Source organism: Adelges cooleyi, unplaced genomic scaffold, assembly GCF_023614345.1.
Source record: "Adelges cooleyi isolate 19-005CV unplaced genomic scaffold, UGA_ACOO_1.1 ACOO_flye_CR_arks_rails_tigmint_CR_PRNA_376, whole genome shotgun sequence".
In the NCBI taxonomy this organism is placed as follows: Eukaryota; Metazoa; Arthropoda; class Insecta; order Hemiptera; family Adelgidae; genus Adelges; species Adelges cooleyi.
In genome coordinates this window covers 2560190-2579786 of record NW_026096053.1, presented here as the reverse complement: position 1 = coordinate 2579786, position 19597 = coordinate 2560190, and the positions used below count along the sequence as shown (strand labels likewise).

Sequence of the window (19597 nt, the reverse complement as noted above, 5' to 3'; positions counted from 1 at the left end):
ATTTTTTTTAGAAATATGCATTTTTAGTACTTTAAGTATCAAGTGAGTTTAACCACGTTAACACACGGTAATTAAAATCAACTAAATGAGCATTAATTTAATGCATACAGGTATAATAGGTACATATCTCCTTAACACCCAATATAGTTTAGAGCTGTAATCAAACTTCTGTGAAGCTTTTTTTTATCTTAAGGTTTTATTTTTTAATGCTGTAGTATTGACTTAACCTTAGTAAGTATTTGTAATATTATACCTAATATAGATTCAATCAATCTTATAGATTTGATAAGAAAATACATTCATTAAAGCTGTACCATAAAATTTGTAATACTACTAATAGTAAAGCCGTCAAATCTTTATATTGATTAACTATATTAGTTTAATGGTATTACAGAATACAAAATTATCTGTTGTTTAACTGTTTTTTTATTTTCACTCAAACGTGTATATTGATATATTATTGTATATATTGTATATTGTATATATAATCTATTGTAAAACACAGGTAAATAAAACACAATTTTAGTTTTACAATGAAAGAAATATTAAATATGCTCTTCCGTACCTGAAACATAACATTATTATTATTATTATTACAATTCGTACAACTATATACGTATTTAGTATATACAAACAAAAGGTGCAAAACTAAGGGGAGATCACAGGTCTTTACTCTTTAGGAAATGTTATAACTTATAGCTGAAAGTGACATAATCACATAAAAAATTCCAATGTTTAGAAATAATATATACATTAACAGAATTAAAAAAATAACTTCAAATTTAATAAATGTAGTTATTATTGTGTTATTAATTTTTTTGTGTTTATCCATAATTTAGATGTCTACTCCAAAACATTATAGTCAGATGCCTCTTGTAATCTTAACAAACACTTAATTATTTATTAACAATTTAATTTGAGCATTTTTCAATGTTGGATATAAGCTATTTTTTAATAGAGGGTCCAGCAAAATTTGTCATTATTTGAATACATTATAATTTAAATAAAAAATGAACTATTCCATTATTTATTCATTCATGCAAAAACAATGTAATTAAATCAGATAAATTCTGGTATTATATACAGTATATTATTTACCTTCAGTTTGCCCTGACTTTTCGGCCTCGTCTAAAACAATATATAAGTATATTTTCAAAGTGATATAATATTATTATAATACAGTGTTTAGCCATAATTTAGATGTCTATTTCAAAACATAACATTCTGATGTCTGTTTTCACTTTAACTGTTTTATTTAACTTCTATTTGTCCTGACGTGAAGTACTCTTCTAAAATAATTTATGCGTACTTTAAAATTGTATAATCATTTTTAAAAAACAAGAAAGCCGCCTATATGGTTTTGTAATATATTATTCTATTACTAATATAGTTATTTTTCAATAACAAATTGAATTTATGACACAACTCGGTAACGTATCTATGTGTCCTTTATTTATTCGTTCATTTAAATTTTAATCACGATTAAATTTCATTTTTACTTATAATTAAAAAGGGTTTGTGAACGGAGTATGAAAAAGGGTAGTTGTTGCTGACATTTATTGCTGTTTTGAAATTAATATTTGTTTGCTAGATTCTCAGTTTTTGATTTTGAAAATCAACTTTTTTAATACCCATTTCTATATTAACTATAATGTCTTCCTAAGAAAATGTAGAGGGAAATTATTTTTGGAAAAATCAAGAATAGATCACCAGTTGCTGAACCCGTACTAAACACTAACCATAACATAAACTCAGTTCAATTATTAAAAACCGTTAAAACCTATTGAGAATTAAAAATTAGAAAAGCCATTGAGATGTCAAAAAATAAAGAAAGTTTGTAAATTGGGACTTATCCGCCGATTATCGCCGCTATATAAGGAGGATGTATTGCCGATGTGTCTTCAGTGTGCGGTTAGCGCTGATGATGGCAGCATAGTCGCCGTAATATATGTATATACGCTAATGAGTATATTTTTATTGTGGCTAGGGTTTATTCATAATTGTATAATTAAAACAGATAAATCCTGGTGTTATACATTGTATATTATTTACCTTCTGTTTGCCCTGAATTGTCGGCCTCATCTGAAATAATTTAAGACTACTTAATAATCATATAATATTTTTTAAATAATATTAAAGCCTATATTACAATATTTAGTCATAACTTAGTTATAGAATCTCTTTGAACTAAGACACTTTTAGGAAATTAAAACTGACAAATCTTGGTGTCATACGTTGTATATTATTTACCTTTCCCTGACTTGCCGGCCTCGTCTGAAATAATTTATGAGTACTTTAAAACCGTAAAATATTTTTTAAATAATAATAAAGTGGTTAGCCATAATTTAGTTTTAGAATAGTACCTACTCTCTATGGATTTCTACGGATCAATATAAAACGAGTACATCGTGTTACAAATATTATCGAACGAATTCACTCAAGTTCTTAGGCGGCTACCAGTTCCACACATTAAAAACATTTGGTATTTTATTCCCAGGTTCAAACCGGACAAAAGAATTCTGAGGTTTTAATGTCTCCAATACAAGACACAAAAGTTAATGATATTTTGCGATTGGACATTTTAACAGAGAACTTTCGCTTCCTTTCCAACGTTTACCATTATTCTCTTTGATCTTATATTATTCATTTTTGTAAATAACATTATGTTCAATTAAATACAAGTAAATAACGGTAGCGTTCATACAGCTTCAACACTTCTCTCATACAATTATTACAAATATTTCCTTACAATACATTTTCTATGGAACAAGTTTTTTAGGGGTTTTCAAGAAAATGTATACTGTTATAGATTTTAGTTTAGTCAACTAATTTAAGGGTAAATAGAAATTATTAATTTGCATGGCTCTCTAAAAGTGCCCCACCAATAATTTGAAAAATTAAAATGTTATGTCATATAAATTCCTCTTTGGGAAAAATGTTACCCCACTATCGTTTCTACTTTATAATAGATTTTTCTATTAGCAATATAGAAGTATAATATACTACTCAGTACTACCATTTTTTCAATAACAAATTAAATTTATAAGCACAACTCGGTATACCCGTTATTTATTCGATAATATAATCTCGACTAAATTACATTTTTACTCGTGATCAAGAAAAGTTTTGGAAACGGTATAACGGAAAAACGCAGGTGGTACAGAGAATTATCGCTGCTTTGAACTTTATATTTATATGCTAGACTCTTAATTTACAAAATCACCTGTAACCAATTCTGTTGACTCATATTCGTCTTCACTATTTATTTCATCGATGTGTTCTGAATAAATCGGGGTTGTCTTCACACGGTCTTGTATCAAAGTAATCCGACAAATCTCTCCATCACATTTAGCTGTATAAATGTTAAACACATCCGGCAGTGCGTCTAAAGTTTTTTGTAAGCCCATCAATATACATTTCGTCGAATCCGGATTACACATTTGTATTGTTTCTATAATAAAGATATTTGTTGTCAAAAACAACTATTGTTTAAAAAAAAACCGATACCGGTTAAATCATTTATTAAGTTATTTACTGTGTTGTAATATTTATGTATAGACAAAATATAAATTACATTAAATTATGTTTTAAACAAAATTTACTTCTATTATTCTTTTCTGTTTTTATGTAATCATTTAATGCTGTTTTGCGTTCCGCCATGGCACTGATATAATCGCTTTTATCTATATAAGAACGTATAAGTGAATATATCAACTTTATTTTAAAGAAAACATTGTATAGTTTGATTATATTTACTTGCGGATTCTTGCCTTATTTGTTCTATAATTTTTCAACAAAAAAAATGTATATATAATTATAAATTGTATTAAGATATTATGTAAAATTGTACATTAGAACTGTTACTCTTACGTACACTTTAAATCAATTAATTTAATTAAATAAAAATTTACATTAACTAATTAACATCTATATATATATTGAATGTTTTACAATCAGCATATTCGATTATTTAATTTATGAAATAAATTATATTCTTCTAAGTGAACTCTTAGTAAGTACGTACTATTCATTTGCTTGGTAAAGTATACGTAACGTTCCTTCTTCTCCATTTTCTCTACATCTTTATCGTCTAAAGATATAATTTGCCCATTAAATATTTGAATCATTGTTACTATTAGATTGTATTATGTTTGAAAAATAAATTATAATGCTAAAAAACTTTTAAAAAAACAATACTTTTTTTTAGTTGGTTTTCTTTGAAACCTGAAATTAAATTATAATGATTGCATATTAATCGGAGTTGATATGGTATGAGCAATTTATAAAAATTACAATATAATAATTTTAAAAAAATGTATTACCCACAACATCACGTATAAATTTTTGAATTTTCAATTCTTTCTTTAGTCTTCCAGATGAATTGTCATTTCCTAAAATTAATGTTGTGTACCTGACATATTATTATGTTACACTACCATTTTAATATAATACATATATATATATATATATATATATATATATATACATACATACAAAAAAAGGTTAAAGTAGGAATATTATGTAATTAGATAACACATAAAAACGAGTATATTACCATTTGGAATAAGAGTTTTAGTAAATACTCCTGCAAAAAAAAAAATTATAAAATATATATACTCGCATACATTTTTAAAGATAACTATATTTATAATAAGCAGGATAAGAATTTTTAAACTAGGAGTCCTCTTATAAACATAACGTTAACCTTAGAATTATATACAAACCACTTATTCCCTTGCAATCTTGAATCAAAAGATTGGTTATCTCCTCAATTTTGTCTATAAAAACAATAATGTTATTTACAAATAATGTTAATTAAACTATAAAAAAATGTATAAATGTTTGATCGAATGTGTCAAGAAATGTCATGTTTGTTTGAAAATATTATTTCCCGTTTAATAATTAAAAAATCTATTTTTTAATTGTTTTTATAAATATTAGATTTCCCATCAATATCAAGACAATTATTAAAAAATATAATATTGTTCAGTGTTATATTATTAAAATATTTTAATAATTATTATTGTCGTCGTTTAGATATATTTTAATCGTATTGGAATAACACCGGTTTACCTTCTTCTGATATAAGAGTATTAAAATTCATGTCTAAAACAGAAAATAATAATAAATAGTTACAATTAATCATCAAATTTAGAACGATTTTCTTTTATTAAATAAAAAAATAATAACAAACCACCAAATCGTTTTAACTCGTGTTCCTTAATTTTTCCATTCCAATTTTTATTACCTTCTTCTATAAATTTAAATTATATTTTAAATATAATTATTATTAGTTAAGGTGATTTTTAAACTAGACAAAATATCATATATTTACTTCTAGTTACTGTTAAAGCTTTAAGCATGATATCTGAAACAGGCCGTTCAATTAATTATTTAAATTTATAAATTATAAATGTTATCTTTATGTGGGTTATGTACAGTGTACTTCTTTTTCATCTTCGTCTTACACTCTCAACTACAGATGGGTCAGCCAGCCTAGTATTACACCTTTATAGAGCTCGATTTTCTACATCTCCTTCAACCACCCAAGCTATCCTCATATCACTCTGTATTCCATCTATCCACCTTTTCTTCGATCTTCCTCTTCCTTTCCTTCCTTCTATACTCATTTTCATAACAACTCTCACTGTCTCTGCCTCGCCTGTCCTCATAACATGACCGAACGATCTCAACCTATTTTCTCTCATATTCCTCACAATTGATGCAATTCCTGGACTCCCTATTATGTATTAATTTATTATTCTAACCTACCTAGTCACTCTACTCATCTTAGCATTCTCATCTCCGCTACACTAAAATTTTCCGTTTTGCCACACACGCTCTTCACGCTCTTCACCCTTGTACTTTTTCTCTGTTACTTTCACATACATCTTCGGCACTCCTTTTACCTTAACGTCCACCTCAAAACCTCTCTGGGAACTCTATCATATGACTTTTCTAAATCTATAATTACCATGAACAGTTTTCTTTTTTTCTCCCTGTATTTCTCCACAATCTGTCTCATACAAAATATTGGTTCCATGTTGATTTCCCTGGCATAAACCCAAACTGATTCTTCGATACTGTAACCTCACTCCGTATTCTCTTTTCTATAACCTTCTCCCAAACATTCATACTATGATTCATCAGTCTTATACCTCTATAACTTCCACACTGCTGCAGCCTGCACATCTCCCTTGCCCTCAAATATATTGGTACCAAAATACTTTTCCTCCACAATTCCGGCACTTTCCCGTCTACTAACACCATGTTAAGGAAATTTATTATGTGGGTTTTGTACGATATATATTATATAATATATATATATTTATAAAAAAATAATTCAATATCCTTAACAACAAAAATAATCCTCTATAGCGTATATGTATTTCGGCAGCAATGTTGCCATCATCAACGCATACATGGTAACATTGCTGCCAAAATACGTTAGGTGTAGCAATTTTGCCAAAATACAATAATGTTTTTGTACAATGTAATCTCAGTTTTTACATTTTGTTTTTTTTGTTTTTTCACCTCTCCAAACTTAATTTTTTTAAGAGAAACTTTTAAAACTTAAATAGTAACGTATACATTTATTAAAATTTTTAAATTGAGAATAATGTACTAACATTTTTGACCGGTTGACAACCTGGTTTGAACTAATTTTAAAGTTATATGAGTTTAAAAGTTAGGATGGGAAGAAAAGTGTGCTTAAAAAGTGCGCTCAGATAAAAATATTACTATACTCTACCTTTCCTCCTGCCCTAAACTTGAAACTTCAACAACATCAAAAATAGTTAACCAAAACTAGTTATCGACTAGTCAATATTTTTTAACACGCTTATATTAGCTTCACTTGTATGTATGTATGTATGTTTGTTTGTGTGTAACTATGTAACTAAAAGAAATAGGCAACCGAACGTACATGCGTGTATTCGTTGTTGTTTACCTGAAGTTTTCAAGTAATAGAGACACGTATGTACTAGAATTAAAAAACACGATTTTAAAGCACATCGAACTAAAAAAGTGGAAAATAAATAAAGTTTAAAAAAACTAATAAAGCACATCGAATTAAAAAGTGGAAAATAAAAAAACTATAGTTTAAAAAACTAAAAAACACGCTTAAATAGTAAAATAAACTAAAAAGTAGAAAATAATTTTCAATATAGAAATCAATTAATAAAAAATAAATAGTATTATTGTGAAAAAAGCGTGAGGTGCTACATATATCAGTTCTTGAAAAGCGCCCCACACTTTTTTCACAATAATACTATTTATTTTTTATTAATTGATTTCTATATTGAAAAGTATTTTCTACTTTTTAGTTTATTTTACTATTTAAGCGTGTTTTTTAGTTTTTTTAAACTATATTTTAATACATTATTCTCAATTGAAAAAATTTAATTGCATGTATGTGTTACCATTTAAGTTTCAAAAGTCGCTATCAAAGTTGGGAGGGGGTAAAAACAAACAAAAATGACATTGTATAAAAACATAATGAAAAAAAAATCAATTTTTATTAACCCTATTAGATTTGAGTGGTCCCGGTAAAATGATCACCTTGTATACATAATTTTGTTTATACTAACTGAACGTTGAATTAGCTACAGGAACTCGCCTTAAAATAAGAGCTGTACTTACTACCAATTTTCTTAAGAGATGGATGTACTGATATGAAAAGACACCCATTCTCCTTACCAACTAAGACACTGACATTTACGACAATGGTGTACAACTCACTTGTTTTAATTATTTCGTCTAAGCAGGCTGAAAAAAAATTATAATATCTAAAATATAAAAGCACATTTGATGATGTTAAAGTAATTATTTACTTGGTTAAGCACAGTCTAGTTTATATGGGTTAATGCCGATTTGGGTAAGGGTAAATTATAATAATCGTTTTATAAAATAATATATTTTTAATTAAATAGATTATGAATTGTAATTTTGATTAAGTTAATGACAGAGATTAAGTTAATCAAATTTTAATAACACAAAATATTTTTATAACTTTTACCTCAACGTTGTAAAAAAAAATATAATATTTAGGGAATTTAAAAATATTTCATTTCCTATCATAGGATTTTAAAGTATTTTTACAATAAAATATTTTTTAAATATATTTTTAGTATGTGGGATAAGAAAACTTTACACGCATTTATAACGTGATATTTCATAAATTTACTGACTTAAACAATAAGTGGAAACTAGCATAGTAAATAACTAGTGACATGTTTGCATAGTTTTTACCAACATTTTAAATTACCTTCAGTGATTTGTCCAAAACTGTGGGTAACGAAAAAGACACATGAAATGATCAGCACGAGTATACCTAAAGTCATGTCGTATTTCATTGTATATGTAGGTAAGACTTTACACTAAAAAAATTAAGATAATACACTAAGTTATAAATACAATGAAATTCATGTAGTTTTTTTCATATGTAATCAATACAACGTTTTACTTACACAACTAAGTACGTATTCTTTTTTGAAATTGTGTAAGACTGTAGCGAGGCCAATGAATGTGATATTGTTGAGATGGATGTGTAGAATAATTTAAAGTTGTATAGGTTTATCGTCAGTCAAGGTACATAAAGTAGAATTCTGTGTAAATAAAATTATGAATACCAGAAAAAAACACAAGTGTTTGTGAGTTATGAGCGTTCTAAAACTTTTTATAATTAATTTTATGTAAAAAAAAAACAATTTTAATTGCTTTTGGGGATAAACAATATAAATGAGTTTCATTTTATTATTTTATAATATTTTTTATACATATCATATTATTAGTAATGTCTGTATATATAACACCATGTGTGATTTACAGATATCTTTATATATATATATATATATATATATATATATATATATATTTCTTTTGTCCGTGTGTAAGTATGCAAACTACTCCTAAACGGCTGGACAGATTTTTATAAAATTTTGTTTGCGCGATTGAGTTGATTGGAGAAATGTTTAGATTCACAATTTGATCCGATAGAACATGTTTTTAATTTTTAATTAATTGATTAAAATGATTAATTATGTTTATCAATAGTATCAATAGTTATCAATACATTTCTAAGGTTTTTCATACTACAGGGATACAGTGATCCGATCAGCTGATTGTGTGTCCAATACACGGGCAACGCTGGGTCGGGACAGCTTGTAGTAGTATACCATATTATACCACAGTCTATCATACTTGGTGCGTACTAAAATAGCAAAAACAAAATTTATAACTGTGCAAAACGTATTACTTTCATTTTCTGTGATACGGAAATTATAATATAATTCTGATGTACGATCCCCTAACCGTATACAGTACCAAGTCAAAACCAATTATTATTAAAATATTTTTAACTAGCTGTTATGGCCAAAAAAAAATACTTTTAAGAATTTTCCTGATATCTTAGATATTAAATTTATACTTTGGTTGACAGTGATAAGATCACTTTCATTGGAAACAGTATAATATAATTTTACAGAAAATCTCATTTACCTAAGTCATATTTGATTGCCACTGTGTAAATTTACACACTAATTGGACCAGGTTTGTCCTGGTTGTAGCATTTCTGTTGTATTAAACAGATCATTAACAGATTTGTTATTTAACAGATTTGGTCAAAATAGACTAAATCTTTTCTGTTGATATGCTATCAATCTTGAGTCCGTCACTCTAAAAACCCAAGTAGGGTTACTAAAATACTTGTTGACTGTCACTGATGATGCCTCAATACACTATTAAAACTAATATATTTTGACCGACCGGCCTCTAATCGTCTCACAGTCGGTATCCCAAATAGAATTTCATATCCAAGTTGATTTTTTGATACAATATTAAAATATGTCTGTTTTTACTAAATAGGTAAATAACCAACGTTATAGTTGTGGCGTACATCAAAATTGGCAAATAATTGTTTAGTGACTCTTGTCATTCCCGCGTTATATATACTTGTATAAAACAATATGTTTAAATTATTTATTGTACATATTTTAACTCAAGTGTACTCTTTTTTTTCTCGAAAACCATTAAAATAATTTTAAGAAATGAATCGTAATAAATTGTAAAATCTGTTTCCACTGTTTTAAAAACACCATATGGCTGTGGCAAAAAACAGAAATCGCAAACACCTTTTTTTAAATATAGTTACATTTTGAGTTATATTTTATTTTTTTATTTTTTTTTATTATTCAAAAGCCTCGACTGCAGGGTCATTGGCGTACAGTTTTGGTATACATATATTATATTATAATGAGAAGAATTATAAATACATTAAATATACAATTGTTTTAGATAAGGGAGAGTAGATTTGATTTTTTAGAAATTGAATGATGTTACGTTCTGCCTGAAGTTTGGGGTGAAGTGCTGCCTGGAGGTGATCTGGGATGTTGGATTCCTTTCGGATGATTTCATATTTCATGCATTCAGTGAGGATGTGCTTTACTGACACGGTGGTGTTGCATATATCGCATATTGGTGTTTCCTATTGAATTTTATTGTAAACGCTCTAAACGAAATTATTTATTATAAAATATAAATGCTATTTAAGAATACTCTATTAAATACTAACGAGTAATAAGTGAATAGATTCACATTCCTACACCCTAAATGAGGAGACTATACTTAGCACATGTCCGAAACTCATTCATTGATATTCAGCCGGTAAGGTTGGCTGCCGTTTTGTTACCGTCTCATCTCTAAAATAATATTGTCCATATAAAATCGAACAGCCGCTAAATACAAAAATAATTCGAAACACTATGTTAAAATAGTATGTTCATTTGAACCTAACGTATCAACTTTTTGGGCTCCTTAACAAGACGTGATCTTTTAGAATATAATACAAAACACCTAAAACACTTATTAGCCTCGAACTTACAACGCGCCTGAACTACGAAGTAAGGAAAACTATCTGTAGTTGGCCAAGTTACTAATTGACTTAAAAAGAGCAAGTTTTTTTCTTTTTAACAAGATCCTTTATATTTTTAGGCAACCAGGTAGGGAAACTGGATTTAAAGAACGTTAGCACGGTATAATGAAGTGTGTCGAAAAACGTATTTACGGGGTCTTAATCATATTATAAGCATTGTATAATACGATTGGGATTGAATATACTTTACTGTTTACAATATACTTTTTGGACCTCTCCTATTTAGGTATTGCGAATTTTACCATTTGTTACCATATTATATATAGATAGAGATACTCCCAGGTCTTTAAGGTTATTAAAATGTATTTCATACACATTCAAATCTGCGTATAGATTTAAGGTTTTTGTTATATAAGTAAACATTATTAAATAATGGGTAACATAAATATAAGGAATACAATTTTTTAAACAAATGTTTCGATCAAGTATAATAATAAAACCAGATTTGTTTTCTTCATTAAATAATTCTTAATGTTTGATAAAGTAGTCATAGTAGTGATACAGGTAGAGTTCAGGTCTTTAGATATTTTTATTTGTAACTAAGAGTGGTAAAATTATTCCCAAAAAAACGCTATAATAAAAACCTATACATTTTTTATAATTATTTAAAAAAAAACTAACAAAATTGTGTAAATTCTAATAGTATTAAATGTTTGTAAGAGAATTTGGTGTAAAAACTTTACTAAGTTAACTGCCGTATTAGGGTATCTAAATGATTTGTACTTGTAAACGATTATGGAATTCCGTGTGCATATAACTCATAATGTGCAATAAACTGGGTTATATACAAATACAAAAAAAAAGTAAGCAGTAGGTCTCCAAAAATTGTTCCTTCGGGCCGGATTTGAACCAGCGACCTATGGATATCTATGTACAGTACACTACAGTCCACCGCTCTACCAACTGAGCTACCGAAGGTTCTTTAATTACAATTAATACTAGAGCATTTAAACAAAATATAACAACGGAGTATGAACGTTATTACTTTCACTAGTAATCATAACACATGCAACGACATTCTCCCTTGAGGGTATAATATGACTTTATACATTGGAACAGACTTGAAGAATTATATGGTTTAATGACAAATATTATGTTATTCTATTTTATTTACAAATGTTAGTACACTTTGAGGTTTTAGCACTATGGTATCAATAGTATTCGAGTCAACGCTCTCTAGCCTTACCAATCCCCTTTGGATGCGCCACTGTGATAATACTTTATATTTCTGTCAACAGCGAGTATTTGAAGTTAGATCTTTATCCACTAGATAGCGTTAGACAATGCCAGTGAATTTAGTACAAAATATACAAGATTATAGGCTAGTGACTTGTAAGTTATACATCAGGAATGATTAATTTATATACATATAAAAAGTAGGAACGTACATTATGTTTTAAATACCTACATTTGCTGAACGCTAACAATGGCACATTGGAACGCGGTTTTTTTTAAATACTAAAAGTGATCAATAAAAAACAAATGTAATAAAGGCCAAAATATATGCAAATTTTGACAAACAATTGTATTATTCTGTTCTGACTAGGTATGGCACAACTTATTGACAATTTCATTTACATTAGCTTTAAAAAAATGTATTGTCATCATGTTCATAAAGACACTCAACTCGCGTCAGTTGTACATACTATCTGAAAAATATATCATTTTGGAAGTAAACTTTTTTTATTTCAACGGTTTTGTTACTCGGAAACGCATATCACAAAATAAGAAGGGATTTAGATATTATAACACAAACACATACATACAACGATTACTGCAATTGCATCTATATCGGTTATATTTTATTAGACGTATTTACAACATGTATTTCAAATAGAAACAATACACTCTGCAAAATTCAATTTTTACAATAATAACTATCATTTTAAACGTAATATAATTGTAATAATTAATAACGAGTTATACATGTAAGCGTCTGACTACGTTAAAATGATTTACCATCTAGTCGTTTGTAGGCAAGACAAATTATATAATAAGTTATTATCTATTTCAAGTAGGTACACACAATACGAATCGTGTGCGAGAAACTATGTGTATGGGTATTTATACAATATAATAGGTAAGAATGTATACAAGAAATTCTAGTGTATTTATAGATATATATATTTTTTTGTATTATTATTCTCATGGGCATTATTACAAATAAATAAAATACTTTTTTTTTTATTTAGGTATAAAATCATTTTATTCCGTTTCGATAACACAATATAAAGGACCCGGTGATATAAAAAAAAATTGCATAGGAACTATAAGCTATTAAAATAGAACAAAAAAGACGGTGACGGGTGGCGAATAAACAATAAAACCGACGTCGCAGGGATTGCGTGGGATGTGTAAGATTGTATGTAGATTGAAAACATATTTAGATGTAGTGCAGCCAGCAGAAATAGAAGACATTGCGCATACAATCAAATACAATAATAATAATAGTAATAAAATATAGGGGCTTAGCTATTTATACATAATGGTAACTTGATATTGTGATAAACGCAAAATAACGCCGTCGGAGGTTAGGTGATGAGAGTACGGGTGCTACATATAAATTGTAAATTATACACTAACTCGTATAACTTAATTTAAATCGTGACTTTTTTCCAATATCTCTACCCGTCTATCATCGGTCGTGATAATTATGAGTACAAAATAATTGTATATTTTTATACTATTATAATATATAATATTAATAATATCATATTATGTAAGTTTATAAAACATCGGGTACGCAAAATATCCGAAAATTTAATAATAATAATAATATTAACCTTAAATTACGATTATATCACAGAAGAACAAAAAATAATAATAATAAAAGTAAACAAATTTAACGCAATATAAATTTAATATTATAATATAGTTTTAGCATTAGCGCAGCGGTGGTTGGGGAGGTTGAACCTGTTGAGGGCGATTACCGTTAGCGGAGCCACCGCGGTCCTCTTCTCATACGGGATCACTGTTCCTGCCCACCGAACACATCATCATGGAGTCCTGGGATAGTTCGTCCAGAGATGAGTTCTCGGAGGCTGTAACAAAAAAATAAAAACATTTATTATAAAAAAATATTTAAAATGTTAAACATCTGAATCACTACCGAACTGTAAACCTAATCGATTGTGACTAAAATATAACCAATGGTCAAAGTGGAGGGAGATACGGGTGCCAACCCTTCACTTATTTTAGCTAGTATATTCCAGCCCCCACATATTTTGTTAAAAATTATCCATCCCTCTCGGTTTTTTAAAAATTAATTGTTTTCAAACCAAAATTAAATTGGTAATACAAGTTAAAAATACAACAATTTCATTTTTTTGTAAAACTCAAATTTTAGGATTAACAAGATTAGCCCCGTTCTATCGCCCACATATTTTGATCCACATCGACCACTGATTGCACCTAGTCGATTATAAAAACCTTTACTTTGTCCACTTAAATTATTATAGGTTACTGAAGCATTGCCATTTGATATGTTGACTGATTCAATTGGGTTGATACAAAATCGCATCTCGGCAATGGTAAACTAGTGCAGTTATAGTCAACAATGTTGGCAATATTGCTACATAATAATTGCAAACACTTTACAAAAACTACCGGCGACATAAATATAATAATATATTTGTTTGTTTTACGACTTACCCGTGGTCTGCGGCATGTAAACGGGTGATCCTCGTTGGTGCGAATGGTTAGACGACGGTGGTTGTTGGAACGAGTACGTTAGGTGTAGGTTTATGTGCCTGTTGAAGTGATTTTCCGAACCGTTTTGATGGTGAACTGTGAGATTACGTTTAAAATTAGACATGGTAAACTCAACGCGGAAATATCATAACAGAGACGAGGGTAATTTTTTATTTTTGTTATACTCACGGAGGCCCGACGGTGTGCTTTTCACTTTGCCCGTGTGCAAGTGTTTTTTCTGTCTGGCCCTCGAGTTTTGGAACCAAACCTGCGTGACCCTCTTGCTGAGGCCGGTGATTTGCGCTATCCTCTCTAGGTCCTGGCCGTCCGGGTTGGAGTCCAGCTGGAAGTTAGCCTGCAACACTTGCAACTGTTCTTCGGTGAACGTGGTCCGCACGCGTTTCGCCTTGTTCTTGCTGTGATAGCTTTCGGAATCGCCTCCTTCTGTAACGGTAAACGTGTCGTTTTTACCAGGATGTAGTAAAATGAGTAAGCATATTTTTAGGTGTTATGTACATATTCTATTAAATTAAATGCATGTTTTCGAAAACCCGACGACAGCGTTTTCCGCTACGGCAAACGCTGGCAACCCTCCTTTTGTTGTCGTGACAAAACAACGCGAGACCTTGTACCGTCGACGACGATTGCACAGTTTGTATCCCTCTTGCCGGGGACCGTGATTGACCGGAATGTGCACGTCCGGATAATTACAGACCGAAGAATTTAACCCTTTTCAACGGAAAGCCCGGCCGGACGTTCGAGGGGCCCTCCCCCGTATCGCCCGTTCATTATACATTGTTGTATATGATAGCGCGTGTGATTTGAATAACTGGCCGGCGCCCACCATAATATAGAAATGTACCCGTAGGTAGGTATAATAATATAAGCTACGGTTGTTGTGAAGGCAAGCACGATACGGATGTACTATTATCGTGTAGAAGGTGTAGAATACGGAGTTTGTTCAGTACTGGTCGTAAAATGTTTATTATAATGTTATATACGTGTTGACGCTTTGATCGTTATCGTCTCTTATACCTACTCGATAAGTGATAACTATGCAAATCGCAAACAATATATTATTATTATTAGCGCCTATTCCCTTGCAGCAACCGAGTGGGGTTTTGGGAACAACTGGAAATTGTGTCGCGCCCGAGCAGGCGTCTAAGTTGAATTTGCGCTATTACACTTCACGATAGTACTGGATTAAGCTGTTTGTAAGCACTATTCACTTAGTCAACGCGAGCCCTTACACTTCCGTCCTAACCTTCAGCACATGCCCTCGAAATACAACTAATACATAATAATTGCTCTACCAAAAAAGCAAACGTGTTTTATTAACATTACACTAATATAAAGCAATGTTAATCCAAGTATCACAATAAAAACATAAAATTTAAATAATTTTAACTAATTTATTTAGTTTTAGTATCGAGAAAAACAGAGCACGTTTCAGGTAGGTCATTTACATTAGACCGTTGAGCTGAAAATAAAGATAAATAATCACGGTTACCGGATACTAAAAAAAAACAAAAATAATTAAATTCCTTATAATAAAAAAAATCGTTTAACGACAGTATCGAAAAACAGGTTATTTTTTAAATATTCCCCTTCGCCTCGGTATGTGGAAAAAGGCGTCACAAGCCGTTTGCTATCGTGTTACTTGTACAATATAAATGCTATTTTATATTATTTTTTTGAATTGCAGTTTTATTTAAGTGTAATATTATGTGACGTTATCATAATTATTATTACTTCCGAATAAAATATGTGTTTATCATTTATTATTCACCGATTATTATCAGTGCATAGTCTATCTGTAGGTAGAATAACCGAACTTGTAGGTTTTAGTTTTTTTTTATTACAACGGATAGGTTAGGTTATTATTATTTCTTCCTCAGTGTGGTTTTTCGAAACGGCTCTCACGCAAAATACGCCACGAGAATAGTAATAATTGTATTTTTGAAAAATAATGGATATATTTTTCTCTAATGTTCCACATGGTTATTTCACGACGTACTTTTTCGCGTTTGTTCCTAGTGCAAAAAGAAAACAATCGGTTCGTTAACATTTTTAAAATGGTTCGATTTTATCCGGTCGAATGTTATATATATATACGTTATATGTATATAACATACATGTTATATGTATGTACAATGTATTCCACGACCGAACGCCGCGCTGTCCTCAATATTCTGACACAGAGTTGCTATACCTACCTACAGAACAGCTTTGTATTAACTTAACCTTATCTTTTGCGGGGACAACAATAACAACACTGTTATTATATTACATATTAATTGCGACTTGTGCGTGCTCGGGGTTGCACTGCAAATTGTTTCGACGTACACTATCTTTAATATTCGGGGCGTTCGCCCACAATACACACGCGGGGGCAACTCAAAAGTCAGCTTGTAAACGTCAATCAATTCGAAAATAATAAATAAGGCTTTTGTCGCGTATCGGTCATACGCAACAACACACAATGGTAACCCGTTATTATGTGTACATGTACCGGGAGGGAAACGTGACAAGACGGTGCCGGATGAATCGAATTAGCGCGATTTTCCGGTACGGTACTTGTGTGTGCAGAAAAATCAGCGGTCCGCTCTCATCACCGACCCATTGATGACATCATAGTGGGCGGATGACTGAGAATGCGGTGTGGGGTTAGGTTTTTTTTCTTGCTTTCTTTTTACAATCGTCGGACGACAATGTATTTATATATATATATATATTATTATTATTTGATTATTGCAGGGTGAATTCGATTTAGCGCGGCGATTTCACGGTTGGCAGATAAACAATGAGTCTGTTCCCGGTTTACTTCGGTCGTATCCACCCTATGCGAGCGCTCGTCTCCTCGTTCGGTCCAAACCTAGTTGACCTAATTAAGATAGTAAAGCGTACGACCGGGGGAGTGGTTGCCGAAGGGACAGGGTCTTTGTAGACAGAGGCTTGAGTAAACGGGCGGCGGCGGCGGCGGAAACGACACGCTGATTAGACACACGGCGGAATCAAAGTTTCAAAGGAATCGCGTTACACGTTTGCCAAAGGGTAATCGCGTTAGACGAACGACAGCAGAGTTGGCCGATTGTTTGCGTTAACTCTACTCCGAAGGCTTACATCCCTATATTATATAGTTTATATTGGTGGGCGTTCGGTTTAATTTGAGTATGTTTCTTCAGACCGTTTGCCGGGTCAATCGACGAACAGAGACTGCGGTAATTGACAATAATTATTGTTGTAAACTTACCCGAAGAACTGGTCGTGCCGCCGTCGACGATATCCAAATAATGGGGTTTGCAAAGCACTCGGCCTTCGTGCAGCGCAAACTCCTCGCCGGTGTTTAGTTGTCGGTCGCAAGCGTCGCATCGAAAACACGCCAAATGATAAACGTGGTCTCTAGCTTTGCGCACCCAGTGCGAAGCGGAAATGCCTTTGGAACACTTTGAACACACTGTACCGAAGCTCCTGAAACAATAATCAATCGAATGGTAAAATCGACTCTTGTATGCAACCGTAAAGAAATCCAATCAAGACAAATACAAATTATAGTTTTATACGTCATATTAAATTTGTATACTTTAAGCTACAGGTCTGTATTATTTAATGCCAAATAATAAGTGGTAATAAACACCAAACACCGGTTACCCGTAGACCTACATTGAACTTATTATTATAGAGATCCTTATATTATTATATATTGCGTACAACAGTTATGTCTGAGTGTAAGTTGGTGTTTAGTATGAATAATGATAAGTTTAAAAAACAACACTAGTGTCGTGGTGAAGTATCATGTAACTATTACAATCGAACTAATCACTTTTCGAGTCATACAGTGGTTCATGCACAACGAATAATACCAACGGCGTACTATAATGGGGATGCATATATTTGTGCCTACGCCTAGCCTTGCAGAGTCTATTTCCATATATTTTCCCAACGTGCGAATAATATATATTATTAGTATAATATTGGCCCGATAACCTGGCCACCGCCGTGTTAAATTGAACGGGTAACACCCAGCAGATATGGCGCGTGCATACTAATATAAAGAATTGAGTTTCTGTGTACACAGCATATAATCCGGTTATATTGGCGTAGAGGGGATGCTATACACACATATCACGTGTAACCTGTGAATCGTTCACGCTTTTTTGGAAATGAACCTTTGCAATAGCACTATATATAGCAGAACTACGTATGTATAGAAAAATATCGCACAGACAGAATTCCAATTATTATATTTAATATTACGTATAAGCTGTATCGCTATGATAATACAACATTCACTGTAACCAGTAAACTCTGTCAATAAATGTTGTAAAATTATAGTGGTATAAATTTTTGGATTTAATATCTCGTCTCTCTACGATTATTCAATTTACAATTATTTTATACGCTATTCTGGATAGGTTATAAAAATTTGTTTGAAATCTTGAAACTTGCATGAAACCATTCAGTGAGAATTCCATTATACCAAATGTTAGGCGTGACCGGAAAAGGTGAGTGACAAACCGTCAGTATCGCAATGGCCGTCGAACAATAAGTGTTTTGAAACAAAAAGAACAAAACATTTTTTTTTCAACGACTACTAAAACATTGCATTACGCACTTTGTTTTTCTAATACGACATCATGACTAAGGCTTCGGAAAAAACCACAAGATGTGGTATTTTTTTATACAAATATAGGTACAAAACAATTAAACATTCGAAGGGATAAGCTGACCGATGGAGAGAGAATCAACTGTTTTTTTGTATGTTTTATAACTGTACTGTTGTGATTTTCTAGTTTGCATTATATGTAAATTGTACATTTTTTTGTTTCGATAATTTCACAATGTACTTGTACAAATGTTAAACATATACATATTGATTATTATGCAAATAAATAAATAAAAATAAAACGCGATAACGTAACTACTAACACAGAAGAAAAAAGGATATGTAGGATGCGTTAAGCTTAGGGAACCGAA

General features: G+C 30.7%; 2 protein-coding genes and 1 non-coding gene across 6 annotated transcripts in view; all 3 read right to left on the bottom strand.

The window, feature by feature from the left end:
* Positions 1–426: 426 nt before the first annotated feature.
* On the bottom strand, positions 427–8580 carry LOC126840613 (uncharacterized). 3 transcript variants are annotated; one of them, XM_050576472.1, is made up of 18 exons: positions 8469–8580; positions 8267–8378; positions 7741–7767; positions 5336–5368; positions 5195–5254; positions 5074–5106; positions 4725–4778; positions 4556–4585; positions 4323–4391; positions 4198–4224; positions 4025–4090; positions 3757–3780; positions 3603–3683; positions 3224–3451; positions 2251–2274; positions 2053–2082; positions 1099–1128; positions 427–565 (listed from the first exon to the last, which is right to left on the bottom strand). In XM_050576472.1, the coding sequence occupies exons 2-18, from the start codon at positions 8352–8354 to the stop codon at positions 546–548; spliced, it is 924 nt and encodes a 307-aa protein (XP_050432429.1). In that variant the 5' UTR covers positions 8355–8378; positions 8469–8580; the 3' UTR covers positions 427–545. The 3 variants fall into 3 exon arrangements, with proteins under 3 accessions (XP_050432429.1, XP_050432428.1, XP_050432430.1); XM_050576471.1 differs by having other exon boundaries at positions 443–489; XM_050576473.1 differs by having other exon boundaries at positions 443–489; positions 8267–8332; positions 8469–8541.
* Positions 8581–11759: 3179 nt separating this feature from the next.
* On the bottom strand, positions 11760–11848 carry Trnay-gua (transfer RNA tyrosine (anticodon GUA)). Its single transcript is given in 2 exon segments — positions 11760–11795; positions 11812–11848. It is a non-coding gene; the product is annotated as a tRNA-Tyr (tRNA).
* Positions 11849–12781: 933 nt separating this feature from the next.
* The window catches only part of LOC126840589 (LIM/homeobox protein Awh), a 36806-nt gene continuing 29990 nt past the window's right edge, over positions 12782–19597 (bottom strand). For both annotated transcript variants that reach the window (XM_050576440.1, XM_050576441.1), the window contains 4 exons: positions 17874–18091; positions 14810–15064; positions 14582–14716; positions 12782–13971 (listed from right to left, as the gene is read on the bottom strand). In XM_050576440.1, coding sequence (XP_050432397.1) covers positions 13889–13971; positions 14582–14716; positions 14810–15064; positions 17874–18091 — 691 coding nt within the window. In that variant the 3' untranslated portion in view covers positions 12782–13888. The remainder of the gene's footprint in view (positions 13972–14581; positions 14717–14809; positions 15065–17873; positions 18092–19597) is intronic.